General features: G+C 33.8%; 3 protein-coding genes across 4 annotated transcripts in view; all 3 read left to right on the forward strand.

The window, feature by feature from the left end:
* LOC146538968 (uncharacterized) overlaps positions 1 to 12,311 on the forward strand; it is a 52,758-nt gene extending 40,447 nt beyond the window's left edge. The window contains exons 1-4 of one of the 2 annotated variants that reach the window (XM_085185618.1): positions 10,194 to 10,264; positions 10,623 to 10,805; positions 11,145 to 11,312; positions 12,121 to 12,311. In XM_085185618.1, the coding sequence (XP_085041744.1) occupies positions 10,223 to 10,264; positions 10,623 to 10,805; positions 11,145 to 11,285 (366 nt within the window). In that variant the 5' untranslated portion in view covers positions 10,194 to 10,222 and the 3' untranslated portion in view covers positions 11,286 to 11,312; positions 12,121 to 12,311. Of the gene's footprint in view, positions 1 to 10,193; positions 10,265 to 10,622; positions 10,806 to 11,144; positions 11,313 to 12,120 lie in introns of those variants that run through there. The other variant, XM_085185619.1, reaches the window with a different exon arrangement.
* Positions 848 to 7,635, forward strand: LOC146538976 (uncharacterized). Its single transcript, XM_085185608.1, has 4 exons — positions 848 to 934; positions 3,258 to 3,443; positions 7,135 to 7,301; positions 7,566 to 7,635. Exons 1-3 carry the CDS (start codon positions 893 to 895, stop codon positions 7,285 to 7,287), a joined length of 381 nt encoding a protein of 126 aa, XP_085041734.1. The 5' UTR covers positions 848 to 892; the 3' UTR covers positions 7,288 to 7,301; positions 7,566 to 7,635.
* Positions 12,312 to 14,489: 2,178 nt separating the features above from the next.
* On the forward strand, positions 14,490 to 16,500 carry LOC146538977 (uncharacterized). Its single transcript, XM_085186012.1, has 3 exons — positions 14,490 to 14,576; positions 14,931 to 15,116; positions 15,605 to 16,500. Exons 1-3 carry the CDS (start codon positions 14,535 to 14,537, stop codon positions 15,755 to 15,757), a joined length of 381 nt encoding a protein of 126 aa, XP_085042138.1. The 5' UTR covers positions 14,490 to 14,534; the 3' UTR covers positions 15,758 to 16,500.
* The last annotated feature ends 1,605 nt before the right edge of the window (positions 16,501 to 18,105 follow it).

Here is an 18,105-nt window from a genome sequence, read left to right on the forward strand (position 1 = left end):
CAGGTGATAGACCAAGTCGTGACAGTTATGAGAAAAATATGAAAAAACATCTGTGTCATGTATGATTGATGTGTGACTGTGACTGTGATGATTTTTCAAGGCCTAAGACTACAAATATTACTCTTTTTTTATTTTTTTTCTGTAATGTAATTATGAGTAACCCTTCTGTGAATTACAGTTTAAGATTGAAACATCATAACATACCTGCATCGGTTTTCAATAAAATGCCGTGTATTTGCCAAACATTAAATTCAAAATATTTAGTACACCCAAAGTTAACCGACTGTACTATAAAAAAAATGTACTACACTGTTTTGCAAGTAACTTTAAAAGTTGGCGCATTTAATGTGGATTCTGAAATGGTACAAGACTTGCTGGATTACTTCTTTGTTGAAGAGAGAAAAATCGAAATACACGATAATCGGGATGACGTTCAACGTTTTGGTATCTTTTCCGTTACATTCGAGCTGCAGCATTAGCATTACATAACCATTCTCCATGAATGAAATGCATATTGGCAATGTATCAAAGACCGATTATATGGCCTGCGAGAGCCCGGACTCGAGCACTATCCTTATAAGTCCTGGGATCACAGACCACACCAGTGACCTCCCGCCACTTAGCCCAGGCAACGCTTATCCGACCATAGAGATCGTAATCGATGCCTCCGACTCGTGCATGACGGATCTAAGAAACCTGAACTTTTTGCAAAATATACCTATTAGCCAACTAATAAATAAATAAATAGATAGATAGAACACTTTTCACAGCCCTATAACAAATGCACAATTAGCATAAATCGTATTATGTGCTAGAAGTATATAAAGTCCACTTATAACTATTTTCCGGATCAGTCGAGCTCTTACAGAACGACCACTATTAAACACCAATAATGGCTGTGGGCAACTTCATATTTGCTGTTCTAACAGCGCTGGTAAGTTAGGTTGTGATTTATTTCATCTTCTATACCGATTCCTTCGATATCTTCTTTTCAACTAAAAGAAAATTTCTCTTATATTTTTTAAATAATAGATATAATTTAAATCTTGTAACAAATTTGTAACCGCACAAATGGTAGCTTGGACTATGTCCAAGTATTGACTGTGATATTTTTTATTAAAAGCTTTTATTTAACTTGCAATGTATGTATGTGGGTTCGGGTGAAATCTTTGAGCTCGATTTTGAAGTAGATATCTTCAACCGATTGAGCTGAAATTTTGTATACACGTTTAGTTTGGATGGCAATGCATGATATGGCGGACCATGCAAGACGGCGGAATTGTTGGTTGGTTTGGTATCAAATGAAAGGGCTCGTTGAGAGCAACTCGAAAAATAATGTGATGTCATTCTAAATCCCATAAGGAGGAAATCGAAGATAGCCGAGTATCTATTTAGTCTACTTCTCCAATATAGATATAAAATGAAGTGGGTCGTTGACCGTAACTCGAGAAATAATGTGACGTTATTCTAAATCCAATATGGCGGAACATCTAAGATGGCGGAATAGTTATTATTTATGCACTTCTGCAATATGGGTATCAAATGAAAGATGATGCCGATAACGATTAGAAAAATAATGTGACATCACTTGAAATCCAATAGAATTGACACTATTCAAGTTTTTTGTGCTTTCATATAATGAAAGATATGTTCGTACGATTGAGCTGAAATTTTGTATAAACGTTTGGTTTGGATGACAATATACTATAAAGTTTATGACTTCATTCTAAATACAATATGGCGGACCATCCAAAATGGCGAAATAGTTATATTTCATGAACTTCTATAATATGGGTATCAAATGAAAGGGCTTGTTGAGGGTAACTCGAAAATTAGTGTAACGTCATTCTAAATCTAATATGGCGGACCATCCAAAGTAACAGAATAGTTATTTTTGATACACTTGTACATTATGGGTATCAAATGAAAGGGCTTGCCGAGAATAATTAGAAAAATAATGTGACATCTAGTGCGAGAAACCTAGCAGCATAAAATCTTGTCGCGTTAATAAATATTTAATTAAATTGAAACTTTGAAAATTTAAACTTAGCAGATTTTACATAATTAAATTAGTACTAGTTTAGTTACACAAGTAAATCGCGCGACAAGCTTTTATCTATACTAATATAATAAAGCGGAAGAGTTTGTTTGTTTGTTTGTTTGTTTGAACGCTAAGATCTCTGGATCTACTGGTCCGATTTTCATTGTTTTTGTTTTGTATGAAAGCTGCATTCTTCAGAAGTGCTATAGGCTATATAACATTACATTACACATATAAACTAATATATTTTAAAGTACATTCTAATTTGACATGCAATTTATTCTGCCATGTTAACAACAACCGTCGCGTTGCTACGCAACCGTTACCGCGACATTTCGATATTCATCCTTATGAAAATAAATATAATAGTCACTCTTAACATTTTATCTAGATTGAAATTATAGTTTACTGTATAGCGTTCTAATAAATAATTAAGGAGATGTCACTGATTCGAAATGACCTAGCCTACGGGCGGCACAGTATGACCGACGCGAACGGGCATATGACGTTGACGGTTTTATAAATTTTCATACATTTTCAAACTATTGTAAATGTTTATGTAATTATTTGCTGTTTATAATTAATTTAAGCTACACTTTGGTTCTCTTCTTATTTTATTTGATATTGCCCGCTAAAATTATCCTATTTAATATAGAAAAATGTTTAGTTATTTCATACAGTCGATATCTTCGAGTATGTACGCGCGCACGGAAAACTTTTGGTACTTTTTCTAATATTAAGAATACCTATCCTTTAGTTACTTTTAATCCTTTTGTTGGATTATTTCAATAACTCAGATATTTTTTTCTAATAATATGTATCTACTTATTATTCTTTTTGATTATTTACGCCTATATTTCCTTACTAATTCTAATGAAAATTGAAAATAATTTCATGAATATATTTAATAAATATTCTTATAGTTGAAGCAGGCGTAGCCGCGTCCGGGTCCACTAGTGATCATATAAATTGTGTACAATGACGTTATGAGTTGATAGTTAAAATTTAAAAGACAAATTTTATTTTTTCCTTTTTAGAGCGTTTAAATAAAATCTTTTTCTAAAAATGATTTTTTGCTTATAATTTATTTAATCATTTCATTAGATATTAAAAAATCAAACGAAAATAATTTTTATGAATTATTTATTAAATAATACAAACTTTGTAACATTTCTACATAAAACTTTTAAAACAATTATTTAATTTTATAATTCAGGTGGCTGTAAATTTTACTTTTGCTGAAGAAAATCCGTTAGAACTAGGTGATATCGCTTACGATCAAGTCGATGGAAACGAAAACTATGGACCTCCAAGCAAAGTAAATGATAACGAAAAAACGCAAGAAGGAGAAATGTCTCCTTTATCTCGCTCCTCTATTAAAATCCCGTGTGAATACAGGCAGGTATGTCTTTACTACATTCTATTCAATACGTCAACGAGAACTAATGAAAATTAACAAACAGCATTTAAAATTTCACAAACTTAAGTTTGCAGGCATATTTACTTATTTTGTACAAAAAGAATTACATTTATTAGTTTTCAATAGTTTTTATCTATGACAAAAGCGTAAATGTCCGTTTTTAGGATATTTTTCTCGGTTTAGCATTTTCTCGATTTAGCTGCAAGTTCTCACTTCTTGCCAAATTTCATAATTGGGTAACCAAATCTATTGCCCGTAGGGGAATAGATTGATGGTAACCCGGCGAGTAAAGTTGCCAAATTTTAGTTTGGAGGTGAATGAACAAATTATGTATGAAATGAACTAGAAACATGAATTTGTAATTATTGTTGCGGTGAGCGGTGGGCGCTTCATTTACGGAGGTGGTGGAGGCGAACCTAAAAGGGGCAATGTCACAAAGAGATGATAGGGTGACAGAGGCACTGATCCAAAAACTTAAGGAAGGCGTTCTGCATAAGCCAGGCCAAATCTAATAGGCGAAGGCGTTCTATACATGTATAAAGTAATTATATAAAAGACAATTATATTAATTATATAAATTCCCACTTTTCATACAAAATGCATCACGTACTCGTGTCTTTTGATTGCGTTGACTTAGAAAATTATCTTTTTCTGTGCTCTAAGAGACCGTAGACTTCAATATTTGATATTAATTATAGCTTGATACCTTCTCGTGATCTCGAGATAAATTAATGGACCGACGGACAACAAAGTAATCCTATAAAATTTCCGTTTTTTTAAATTTTGTGGTAAGGAACCGTAAAAAAATTATAATCTAAAAAATCTGTTACTATATATTGTTAAAAATGTTATCTGTAAATGTGTTCAATGTTAAATTTTTATTCAGTTAATATGTTTCTTATAGGAACATTCAAGTTAATATAAAAATCAGCTTCACTTGTATCCCACATACAGCAGAGTAAGAGTCTTTCCCCACTTTTCGTTATTTTTTTTAGGGGCATTGTTGTGACGTAACTCAACTCCAGGCTTTTGCCTTGGGGCGAGTTACAGTCACACCCATGTGCCCCTTGCGCGACCATGGCTATAACATTCAAGTTAAATATTATCAACAGTGGCGGACTAAGGGGGGGGCGGCAGGGGCGGTCCGCCCCGGGCCTCGGGTCCTGGGGGGCCTCCAAATGGTGCAAATTCCCTTGATCAAATCGTAAATAAGCCTTTGAAAAAACGCATAGTATCTACTTAAGAGGAAGTTTGAGGTTGGAGGGGGCCTCCAATAAACAAATAAATACAAGGATTAGTGCAGCCTGTACCGGTAGTTTACATTATATTAATCAAAATTACTTTTATCTTTCTATTGTTCATTTAGTTTGCATGTGGTTCCAGTTTCGTAGTTTTTTACTTCAAGTTCCTAGAGGCCCAGACCGACGTCATTTTATAAAAGTTTGCGTACTCTTAGTGAGTACGCAAACTTTTATACCTGAACCTGAAAGTGGGGCCCTTCCAGAAGTAGTGCAAAATAAAGGTACATCTCTGTCTGGGAGGATGATTGAGCCATCAGATCGGTTTGGGTGCTTATAAGGGGTCTTAAAATAGGTCATAAATAATATATGTAAAATTATAGCGTACATTTTCCAGAGTGGTTTCGGAAGTCAAATGGCAGTTGCTCCATTTAAAAACCGCCATCCGCCGCTAATATGAAACGCAACAACGTGTCAAGTACGAATACTGCTTAAAACGTTAGTACCCAGACAAAAACTCCGCTTTGCAACGTGGAATATTGGCTCTCTAACCGGCCGACGCAGAGAACTCGCAGATGTACTTATAAGACTTCGGGTCCAGTGTGCTTTCCTCCAGGAAGCTTGCAATAAGTCCCGCAATAACGGACAGGGTGTGACCCGGTGTATATAAGCACGTATATATACACCGGGTCACCCTCAGGTAAAAACGGTGTGGCAGTAGTTCTTTCTGAAGAGTTTCAGAGCTGGCTTCTTGAAACTGATGGTCGCTGCAATAGCTTGATGCATATAAAGGTGATTGAAGGCGTAACTACATACTAAATTAGTGCCTATGCGCCGGAGACCGGCTATAGCGTGTCCGAAAAAGAGTCGTTCTGAAAGCAGAATGAAGAGATTCTACTTGCTACACCGTCTACCGAAATGGTTGTTTGTTGTTGGGGAAGACTTGAACGGTCACATCAGTAAGGCTGCTGAGCCGTATGAACGTGTTCACGGGGGTTTTAGATACGGTCTTCGTAACGGTTCGAACATATATTGCGTCTGATCTGGCCGTCGCGAATACGTTCTGCCAAAATAACCCTCAGCACCTTATTACGTATAAATTGGGTCCGAAGAAAAAAATAACTGAGAAACGTACGCCTCGGATCAAGTGGCCCAATTGAACAGATGCAGACTGACTTCCTAGCAGAGGTGACGGCTGATATACAAGAGCATACCTGTTATTTTATACGGCAGTGAATGCTGGCCAGCACTATCTCGGCACATTCAGGAGCTTCACGTCACGGATATGAAGATGCTAAGGTGGAGTGTCCGGCGTAAACGGTATGACCGCAATCGTAACCCATTCATTCGAGGTAGTCTTTGAGTCCGTGACGTAGCGGATAAAATCCAAGGGCATTGCCTGAGATGGTTTGGCCACGTTACGCGAATGCAAGTACCATGCTACATCAGGCCCTGGAGTGAGACCTATCGAACACCGAAGGATGCGCTAATTGGATGTTGTGATGCAGGACATGAGAGCCAATGGACTCACCACCGAGGCACTTAAGACCGTGCAAAATGGAGTAGGTTGAGTAGGAAGGCAGACACTGGAAATAGCCGGGATTAATGCCAAGAAGAAAAAGTATAGCGTATTTTGTCCCAATTTTAAACAATCTTTAGGACATCTGGCAAGAGTAAAGCTTACATAAAGGGTTTGGTTATAATAATTTTTTTTTACATTTTTCTCAACAACATACTACGAGCGTTTTTCTTTAACGTTAGTGAGCGTATACCTTAAATTGGCGCTATCTTTGAAAGGACCTCACTTTCAAGTTAGTAAGTACGCATACACTCTTACCTACTTATTAGACTATTAATCTTCAAAATTTCAGCTCTCTTTATTTTATTGTACTTTATACGCGGATTATTACTCTATTTTATTTTATACGCGGAACTAATATTACTATAGCGTGTGAACTAGCTCATGATGATAAATTATTATCTATATTGAAACTGAGCTTATGATGGAAGATTCAGATGACGCTCTGGCTGTAGTACTAGATAATCTGGTAGAAATTTACAATGAATTTGAGAATGATCAGATTTTACATGTAGAGCAGTTGATCTGCCTCCACCCGTACCTCTCTATCAAATGGTAGTAATAGAGAATATCAGTGCTCGTACTATTCATATTTCGGTTTTGATACAAATTCCTCTTTTCTTCCATAAAATACATTGCTGCTAAATTCTACTACATGTACTTTTGATATTTAGTATTTTATTTTTCTATGTTTATGCAAATCTAAGTGAAATGTCACTCATTCGCGAGTGGGGGGGGGGGTGTTGTGTTGGTCTGGGGGGGCCTCATTCGACTACACCGCCCCGGGCCTCTGACGGGGTTAGTCCGCCACTGATTATCAATCTGCTTGTAATTAAAATAATCTTTAAACTTACAGGGCTCCGACTACTGTGTTAGTTGTAGTAAAGTGCGTCACTGCGTTTTTGCTATTATAGGATTCGATACCACCTGCGGCCATCATCAACCCTACTGCAATGAAGGAAAATGCTCAAACATTCCTGACAGTAAATGCCTATATCTGTCTAAATAATTTTGGATATAATGGTAATTCTCCTTTGAATTTCTTATCATTCTTTGAACTAATTGCGAAATCAATACTTAATTCTAATCGTATCCTTCTATAACAAATGGGAAACAAGGAAAGTTAACCAGTGACACTGAATGCAAAATAAAATTAAATGGATAATTGCAATGCAATAAAATTAATTAAAATTCTTGTGGTAGGAAAGTTACATCGCCATTTTTACTTTTTATACTTTAGAGTTCATTTCATTCATAATATTCCTTAATTATTTTGTTCTCTTTCAGAAAACTTGGAACAGGATTAACTATTTTCAATGTATAACAATATGGTACTGTAATAAATATTATTCACGTCTCATTTCTTTTAATTGTCCTCTTTCCTATATTAAATATTAAAAAAAAATCCATCAAGTGCGAATCGTACTCGCCCACCGAGGGTTCCAGTGCCAATTTAGGGATTATAAATTCAAATTCAAATTCAAATTCAAAATATTCTTTATTCAAATAGGCAATTATTACAAGCACTTTTGAATCGTCGAATGAACATATGAATAAAAAGCTACCACCGGTTCGGAAGGCAGTTCTGCTGAGAAGAGCCGGCAAGAAACTCAACAGTTGCTCTTTTCAAAGTCAATGGTACAATCTATTACATTAGCTGACAGCTGTCCTGCCGACATTCAATAGACATTAATTCCATACATGCTTATCCTCTAAATATTCTAAAACAGTGTAATACGCTTTACTTGTTAGAATTTTTTTTACAGATATTTTAAATTTTGGTAGTGGCAAACTAAGAATACACTGCGGAATTTTATTATATACACGTATACTCAGACCCATAAAGGATTTATTAACTTTTTGGAGGCGAAAACTTGGTGTAACAAGCTTATCTTTATTTCTCGTTCCTATCGTATGACTGTCACTATTTTTGCTATGACAATGTATATTTTGTCGGACAAAGAGAATGTTATAATATAGAAATTGGGAAGCAACTGTAATAATACCTGCATCTTTGAAAACATCTCGCAGAGAATCTCGAGCTCTTAGATTATAAATATATCTCACGGCTCTTTTTTGGAGAACAAATATTGAATTGATATCTGCAGCACTGCCCCATAGCAGCATTCCATAAGATAAAATACTATGAAAGTAGCTAAAGTAGACTATTCGGGCAGTTTCAACGTCCGTCATTTGTCTTACTTTTTTAATTGCGAACGCGGCAGAGCTGAGTTTATCTGCAAGTGCTTCCAGATGAGCGTTCCACTGGAGTTTGGAATCTATAGTTACACCTAGGAAAATAGCTGATTCCGACAAATTTAGAGCTTCTCCTTTAATTAGTAGACTAAAATTATGTTTTTTAACATTTTGTAAAGTAAACTCAATACATTTAGTTTTTTTAGCATTTAACATTAGATTATTAACATCAAACCAACGTAGAATATGCGACAATGCACTATTCACTTCGTCATAGTTTATTTTATTTCGGTCAACCTTAAATATTAAAGAGGTATCATCCGCGAAAAGTACAATATCACTTAGGTTCTTCACATAAAAACATTCTTCACATAAGTCTACGGATAGATTTGTGACTTTGTTTGGCAAAAGATACAATATTTGTAGTTCTAGTTTCCGAGATATTTGCAATTTTGTAAATTAGGCGATTCGTCATTTTATTTTGATCAATTATTACTAACACAATAGAAAACATGTCTATAAAATAATTACACGTCAAAATCGTTTATTTAGTACTTTCAGAAGATCGTAAAATTTTGTACCGAGGGTACAAGTACAGGACGCTACTTTACCGACGGTAAAACACAAAGTGTTTTGTAGCTGTGGTATCTCAGGCCGCGTGGTCATCACTCGATGACAAGGGAAATGTTATGGGGAAACGCAGGAGCATCGGCAGCAGACAGTGCGGTACAAATTTATATTAATAAGAGATAATTATAACAATAATTACTTAAAGAAGAAGAAAATCTAGTACCCTAACTAAAAACTGAGGCCGAATAAAGAAGCAATTTGTTTTTTGAAATAAAATATAATGGCAGATACAATGTATCTTCTGTTACAACTATTATAAACAAACTTATTTAAATTTAAATAAAATAACGTGTCACTATGACGTTGAGTCGTATTATATAAGGTCATATTTAAATTACAAATATATTTATTTTATCTATCTGTAAGGCAAGAAGTATATGGAAAAGAGCTATAATAGATTCACATTTACTTTTACTACGTAAGTCAAGCAAGTTTTCTATACTCTTTACCGCATCTTGTCTCTTCATTGATAAACTATTTCCATGTAATAGTACAATAGTACTATGCTCATTTACATTCATGGACGCAATTTTGTTAATATTAAACTGGTAACTGGCTCCAGGCTGGCTCTAAACATGCATTAAATTCATTTGAAAAATGAAATCAAAGTAAAAACCTATAGGATACTTCCCGTAAACAGTTATGAGATAGGGCACGAAGCGAGAACTTAAGTAGAAAAAAATAATTATGAACTAAAATTTGTACTTATTATAATTTCATACAAAAACATACCCCCATAATTTATATTTGTCAACTTCCTTCGCCGTGTGTTCATTATTTTAAAACAATTAAATTTATACATGAGTGCCTATGCAAATAAAAGTCTCATAAATTATACTCCTCCACAATTCTTGATACGGAATCCTCATTGAGCGAGTCCAACTCGCATTTGACCGAGCCTTTTTATTAATTATCTCATGTTTGAGCTACTTTTTTACCTTGCAAAATATGCCTATTAGCCAACTAATAAATAGGTATTGTTATCACTTTTCACAGCCCTATAATAAATATGCAATTAGCATAAATCGTATTATGTGCGAGAAGTATATAAAGTCAACTTATAACTATTTTCTGGATCAGTCGAGCTCTTACAGGACGACCACTATTAAACACCAATAATGGCTGTGGGCAACTTCATATTTGCTGTTCTAACAGCGCTGGTAAGTTGGTTGGTTATTTATTTATGTTCTCTACCGATATAATTATCTTCTGTCGATGTTCTCAATTTTCCGTATATGTTCCATCAAATCCTGTGATATCTTCTTTTCTGAACAATATAAAGTTTCTTTTATATTTTTGAAATAATAATTATACTCTAGATCATGTAAAAATTTTGTAACCCACACAAATGGTAGATTTGGGCACATACTGACTTTGATATTTCTTTATCGTTTCATTTGATATTGAAAAATCAAACGGAAATAAGTTTTATGAATTATTTATTACCATAAATAATATAAAACTTTATAGCATTTCTACATAAAACTTTTAAAACAATTATTTAATTTTATAATTCAGGTGCCTGTAAATTTTACTTTTGCTGAGGAAAATCCATTAGAACTAGGTGATATCGCTTACGATCAAGTAGATGGAAACGAAGACCATGGACCACTAAGCAAAGTAAATGATAACGAAAAAACGCAAGAAGGAGAAGAAATGTCTTCTCGCTTCTCTATTAAAATCCCGTGTGACTACACACAGGTATGTCTTCACTACATTCTATTCAATAGGTCAACGAGAACTAATAAAAGTTAACAAACAACATTTAAAATTTCACAAAATTTAGTTTGCAGGCATATTTACTTATTTTGTATAAAAAGAACTACATTTATTAGTTTTCAATAGTTTTTATCTATGCCAAAAGCATAAATATCCATTTTTAGGATATTTTTTCTCGATTTAGACTGCAAGTTCTCACTTCTTGGGGCGAGTTACACTCATACCCATGTGCTCCTTGCGCAACGATGGCTTCAACATTCAAATTAAATGTTATTAATCTGCTTATAAATAATCTTAATAAAATAATCTTTAAACTTACAGGGCCGCCGTGACTTCTGTGAGAATTGTAGAAAAGCGGTTCACTGCATTTCTTCTACTATAGGAATTGTTACCAAATGCCACGATCATAAAGGCTACTGCAATGAAGGAAAATGCTCAGCCACCCCTGGCAGTCAATGCTAATCTGTCTAAATAATGTTGGATAGAATGGTAATTCTCTTTTGAATTTCTTATCATTCTTTGAACTAATTGCGAAATCAATACTTAATTCTAATCGTATCTTTCTATCACAAATGGGAAACAAGGAAAGTTAGCCAGTGACACTGAATGCAAAATAGAACTAAATAGAAAATGAAATTGCGTGATATTCACAAAATGTGAAATGTACACTATTTGGGTTAGAAACCATTACCACTTCGGTCTAAATTTTCAACAAGCATTTATTTTTACTTTATTTTGTTTGTTTTGTGACGACTGGTCGAGGGTTCGACTCCCACTCAAGAAAAGGATTTTATTTTAACTTATATTTTCATTTCTATGCTCTATTGCTCTGGTGTCGAGGTAAAGCACGCCTTGAGTTCCGCCACTCAACACGCAATGCCTGCAGAATTCGGCAGAAAACTGCTGTGTGCGGGATATAGCTGGTAGCTGAAAAAAAAACAGTATGGTACTTTAAAATTGCATGCATCGAAAACCCCACGTTAAATAAATTTAAAATATATATAAATGTTTTCGAAAAAGCATTTGCTTATTTATATTTTTCCTGTTTTTAATGCCATAATGAATAGAGTATATATGGCATGGTTAATTTAATAATTTATCAATAAGTGCATATTTTTATTCCTGGAAAATGGAATGAAAGTAAGCACTCTCTGGCTAAAATTATACATGAAAAAAGAAGATAAAAATTAGTCGATGTTAAATAAATTTATACGATATTACCAACAGACATAAAAAAGACTTTAAACTGCTTATGACGATGAATATGTATTAATTTACTGATTTCATTTAATTTCAGTTTGTGCAATAAAACAGTGCTTGTGGTGTGAAAGTTACATCGCCGTTTTTACTTTTTATGCTTAGAGTTTTCTTCATATTCATAACATTCTTTAATTATCTTGTTCTCCTTCAGGAAACTTGGAACAGGATTAACTATTTTCAATATATTATAATATGTCTATTTAATATGGTACTGTAATAAATATTATTCAAGCCTCACTTCTTTTAATTGTCCTCTCTCCTATATTGTATAAAAATAATCCATCAAGTGCGAATCGTACTCGCCCACCGAGGGTACCAGTGCCATTCCAGTGCCAATTTGGAGGTTATAAGTCTACGGATAGATTTGTGACTGTGTTTGGCAAAAGATATAATTTTCGTAGTTCTAGTTTCCGAGATATTTGCAATTTTGTGAATTAGGCAATTCGTCGTTTTATTTTGATCAATTATTACTAACACAATAGAAAACATGTCTATAAAATAATTACCCATCAAAAACGTTTATTTAGTACTTTAAGAAGATCGTAAACTTTAGTACCGAGGGTACAAGTACGGACAAACGGTACGGACGGTAAAGCTTAAAGTGTTTTGTAGGTGTGGTATCTCAGGCTGCGTGGTCATCACTCGATGACAAGGGACGTGTTATGGGGAAACGCAGGAGCTCGGCAGCTGACAGTGCGGTACAAATTTCTATAAATAAGACAATTATAACAATAAAAACTTAAAGACGAAGTCAACTTAGACCGTTACATCACGCCGATACCAGCCGAATCCCAGTCTGAGGCCGAATAAAGAAGCAATTTATTTTTTAAAAATAAAATATAATGGCAGATACAATGTATCTTCTGTTACAACTATTATAAATAAACTTATTTAAATCTAAATAAAATAACGCGTCACTACGACTTTGAGTCGTAATTAAATTACAAATATATTTATTTTATCTGTAAGGCAAGAAGTATATGGAGAAGAGCATAATAAAAGATTCACATTTACTTTTACTGTGTAATTTAAGCAAGTTTTCTATACTCTTTACCACATCTTTTCTCTTCATTGACAAACTATTTCCATGTAACAGTACAATAGTACTATACTCATTTACATTCATGGACGCAATTTTGTTAACTGGCTCCAGGTAAACATGCATTAAATTCATTTGAAAAATCAAGTCAAAGTCAAAACCTATAGGGTACTTCCCGTAGACAGTTATGAGATATGGCACGAAGCGAGAACTTTAGTAGAAAAAAACCACTATGAACTAAAATTTGTACTTATTATAATTTCATACAAAAACATAACCCCAACTTCCTTCGCCGCGTATTCATTATCTATCTATATATATAAAAGGACTTGTCCTCACTGACTGAGGTAAGAAGCACGCACAGCCGTAACCGCTGTGCGTAGAAACGTGAGATTTGGACAGATGTTTACTTTCGTAATCTGGACATCCACTAAGAAGGGATTTTGAAAAATTTTAACCCTAAAGGGGTAAAATAGGAGTTCAAAGTTTGTATGGAAAAAAAATTAAATCGGCACTGATTTTTATAAAATTTGAAATTTAGATTTTTAAAAGTATTTAATTGAACAGGTGTTTCATCGTTTTCTAGAATTCTCCCCCTAAGGGGGCAAATAAGGGTTTGAAATTTTGTATAGGTTTTTTTTAAATCGTCACTAATTTTTATAAAATTTGAAATCTCTAGTCTCTCAGACTCTTAAACGTATATAATTAAACACACGTTTCATGGTTTTCTAGAATTCACCCCCTAAGGGTGCAAATAAGGGGCAGAAAGTTTGTATGGGAAAATTCTTAAATCGCCACCGATTTTTATAAAATTTGATATTTAGACTCTTAAAAATATTTAACTGAACATATGTTTCATGGTTTTCTAGAAATCACTCCCTAAGGGCGCAAGTAAGGGGTTGAAAGTTTGTATGGAAAAATCTTTAAATAGCCACCGATTTTTATAAAATTTGAAATTTAGACTCTTAAAAATATTTCATTGAACACATGGGTTATTAGAATTCACCCTTAAATACGCAAGCGAAGCTGCGCGCGTCCGCTAGTATATTATATTAAAACAATTAATTTTATACATGAGTGCATATGCAAATTAAAGTTTACTTACTTTTATAAATTATACTCCTCCCGTTGACTCACAATTCTTGGTACGGAATCCTCGTTGAGCGAGTCCAACTCGCATTTGACCGAGCTTTTTTATTAATATTATCTCATTTTTGAGCTTACTTTTTTTCCTTGCAAAATATGCCTATTAGTCAATTAATAAATAGGTAGAGTTAACAGTTTTCACAGCCCTATAATAAATATGCAATTAGCATAAATTGTATTATGTGCTAGAAGTATATAAAGTCAACTTATAACTATTTTCCGGATCAGTCGAGCTCTTACAGAATGACCACTATTAAACACCAATAATGGCTGTGGGCAACTTAATATTTGCTGTTCTAACAGCGCTGGTAAGTTGGTTGATTATTTATTTATCTTCTCTACCGATATTATTATCTTCTGTCGATATTCTCAATTTTCCGTCTATGTTGCATCGAATTCTGTGATACATTTTTTCTAAACAATATAAATTTTCTCTTATATTTTTGAAATAATAATTATAGTTTAGATCATGTAAAAAGTTTATAACCTACAAATGATAGATTTGGACACATACTGACTGTGATATCTTTTTTATCGTTTCATATGATATTTAAAAACGAACGAAAAGATTTTTTATTAATTATTCATTACCATAAATAATACAAACTTTCTAGCGTTTCTACATAAAACTTTTTAAATAATTATTTAATCTCACAATTCAGGTAACTGTAAAGTTTATTTTTGCTGAAGAAAATCCGTTAGAACTAGGTGATTTCGCTTCCGATGGAGTAGATGGAAATGAAAACCATGGACTACCAAGCAAAGTAAATGATAACGAAAAAACGCAAGAACGAAAAATGTCTCTTTTATCTGACTCCTCTAATAGAGCCCCGTGTGACTTTAGACAGGTGTGTCTTCAATACATTCTATTCAATATGTCAACGGGAACTAATAAAAAATATCAAACAACATTTAAAATTTGACAAGCTTAAGTTTGCGGGCATATTTACTTATTTTGTATGAAAAGAACTACATTTTTCGGGGCATTGCGTGCTGGGTGGTGGAATTCAATGCCGGGCTTTTGCCTTGGTGCCAGAGCGAAAAATTTAATATATTAAAAAATAATAATTCATCCGAACCCACAACCGTCGCGTTACACTTACACCCTTGTGCCCCTGCGCAACGACGGCTTTAACATTAAAGTTTTTTTTTCTGTGATGAATTTACAATCAGTTCTTTACTTTTAGCAAATATGTTGTATGCTGTTGGCTTCCATGACTCCAATAAGCCATCTACCTTATAGTAATTTTAAACATTAAAGTTAAATATAATTAATCTGCTTGTATTTGAAATAACTCTTATTTATCAAATTATTTAACATTTTTCAAACTTACAGGGCCGGTACTCCTGCTTAAGTTGTAGGAAAGGGGTTCGCTGCTTATCTATTAGTGCAGGAATTGCTTTCAGCTGCAGTGATCCTCAACCCTACTGCAATGAAGGAAAATGCTCAGACACCCCTAGCAGTCTATGCAAATCTGGCTTCTTTTGAGGATTTTTTTTTTGAGGTCCTCATCACTCTTTGAACTAATTGTTTTAATAAAACTTAATTCTAATCGTATCCTTCTAAAGCAAATGGCAAACAAAGAAAGTTAACTATAGGCGCTGAATGCAAAATAGATGATTAAATTACGTGATATTCACAAAATGTGAAAAATGCACACTATTTGGGTTAGAATCCATTAACACTTGTGTCAAAATTTTCAACAAGCATTTATTTTTACTTTATTCTGTGTGTTTTGTGACGACTAGTTGAGGGTTCGAACCCCACTCAAGAAAAGGCAATATTTATTCTAATTTATATTTTCATTTCTATGCTCTGGTGTCGAGGCAAAGCACGTCTTGAGTTCCGCCACTCAACACGCAATGCCTACAGAATTCGGCGGAAAATGTGGAAGAAGAACAAGACGAAGAAGTAGTAATATGAAAAAAGATGATAAAAATTGGACGATGTAAGATAAATTTATACAATATTACCAACAGACATAAAAAATATTTTAACCTGCGTATGACGATGAATATTTATCCATTTACTGATTTCAGTTAATCGTTAGTGCAATAAAATAGTTCTTGTGGTGTGAAAATTACATCGCCATTTTTACTTTTCATACTTAGAGTTCATAATTCAAAACTTTCTTTAATTATTTTGTTCTGTTTCAGGAAACTTGGAACAGGATTAACTATTTTCAATATATTATAATATGTCTATTTAATATGGTACTGTAATAAATATTATTCAAGTCTCATTTCTTTTAATTGTCCTATATTGTATTAAAAAATCCATCCATCGTAAAATTTAGTACCGAGGTTACAAGTTTAGGACGTTACTTTACCGACGGTAAAACTCAAAGTGTTTTGTAGGTGTGGTATCTCAGGCCGCGTGGTCATCACTCGATGACAAGGGACGTGTTATGGGGAAACGCAGGAGCATCGGCAGCAGACAGTGCGGTACAAATTTATATTAATAAGAGATAATTATAAAAATAATTACTTAAAGAAGAAGAAAACCTAGTACCCTAACTGAGGCCGAATAAAGAAGCAATTTGTTTTTTAAAATAAAATATAATGGCAGATACAATGTATCTTCTGTTACAACTATTATAAATAAACTTATTTAAATGTAAATAAAAATACGTATTATATAAGGTCATATTTAAATTACAAATATATTTATTTTATCTATCTGTAAGGCAAGAAGTATATGGAAAAAAGCATATGATAGATTCCCATTTACTTATACTATGTAAGTGAAGCAAGTTTTCTATACTCTACCACATCTGGTCTCTTCATTGACAAACTATTTCCATGTAACAGTACAATAGTACAATGCTCATTTACATTCATGGACGCAATTTTGTTAATATTAAACTGGTAACTGGCTCCAGGCATTAAATTCATTCGAAAAATCATGTCAAAGTCAAAACCTACAGGGTCCCGTAGACAGTTATGAGATTTAGTGCGAAGCGAGAACTTAAGTAGAAAAAATCATTATGAACTAAAATTTGTACTAAATTTGTACACACCCCCACAATTTAAATTTGTCAACTTCCTTCGCCGCGTATTCATTATATATTACATTAAAACAATTAATTTTATACATGAGTGTATATGCAAATTAAAGTTTACTTACTTTTATAAATTATAGTCCTCCCGTTGACCTATAATTCTTGGTACGGAATCTTCGATAAGCGAGTCCAACACGCATTATTTCGCGCGATTTACTTGTGTAACTAAACTAGTGCTAATTTAATTATGTAAAATCTGCTAAGTTTCAATTTTTAAAGTTTCAATTTAATTAAATATTGATTAACGCGACAAGCTTTTATGATCATATAAATTGTGTACAATGAGGTTATGAGTTGATAGTTAAAATTTAAAAGACAAATTTTATTTTCTCCTTTTTAAAGCGTTTAAATAAAAGCTTTTTCTAAAAATGATTTTTTGCTTATAATTTATTTTTTACTTTTTAGTTACCACTGGCTAGGTTTCTCACACTAGAGACATGTACCACGATTCCGCTTCTATGGTTAGGAATGCTGTTGGCGACACTAGACCCTTCCCGATTACAGTGGGGGTTCACCAGGGCTCGACTCTTAGTCCGTTCTTATTAAATGTAGTGCAGCCTCCATGGTTGATGATGTATGCCGACGACATAGCACTCATTGACGAGAACCGACTGACGCTGGAGCGTAAAGTGAACATTTGGAAGGGTACGCTTGAGAACGGCGGTCTTAAACTAAATGTGTCGAAGACCGAGTACATGGCCTGCGGGAACCCGGACTCGAGCACGATCCTTATAGGTCTTGAGCCAGCCGTTAAGTCAGAAAAGTTCAGGTACCT

The sequence above is a fragment of the Heliconius melpomene genome, chromosome 5, assembly GCF_056956725.1.
Source record: "Heliconius melpomene rosina isolate 202511_hmr_F chromosome 5, ASM5695672v1, whole genome shotgun sequence".
Taxonomy (NCBI): domain Eukaryota; kingdom Metazoa; phylum Arthropoda; class Insecta; order Lepidoptera; family Nymphalidae; genus Heliconius; species Heliconius melpomene.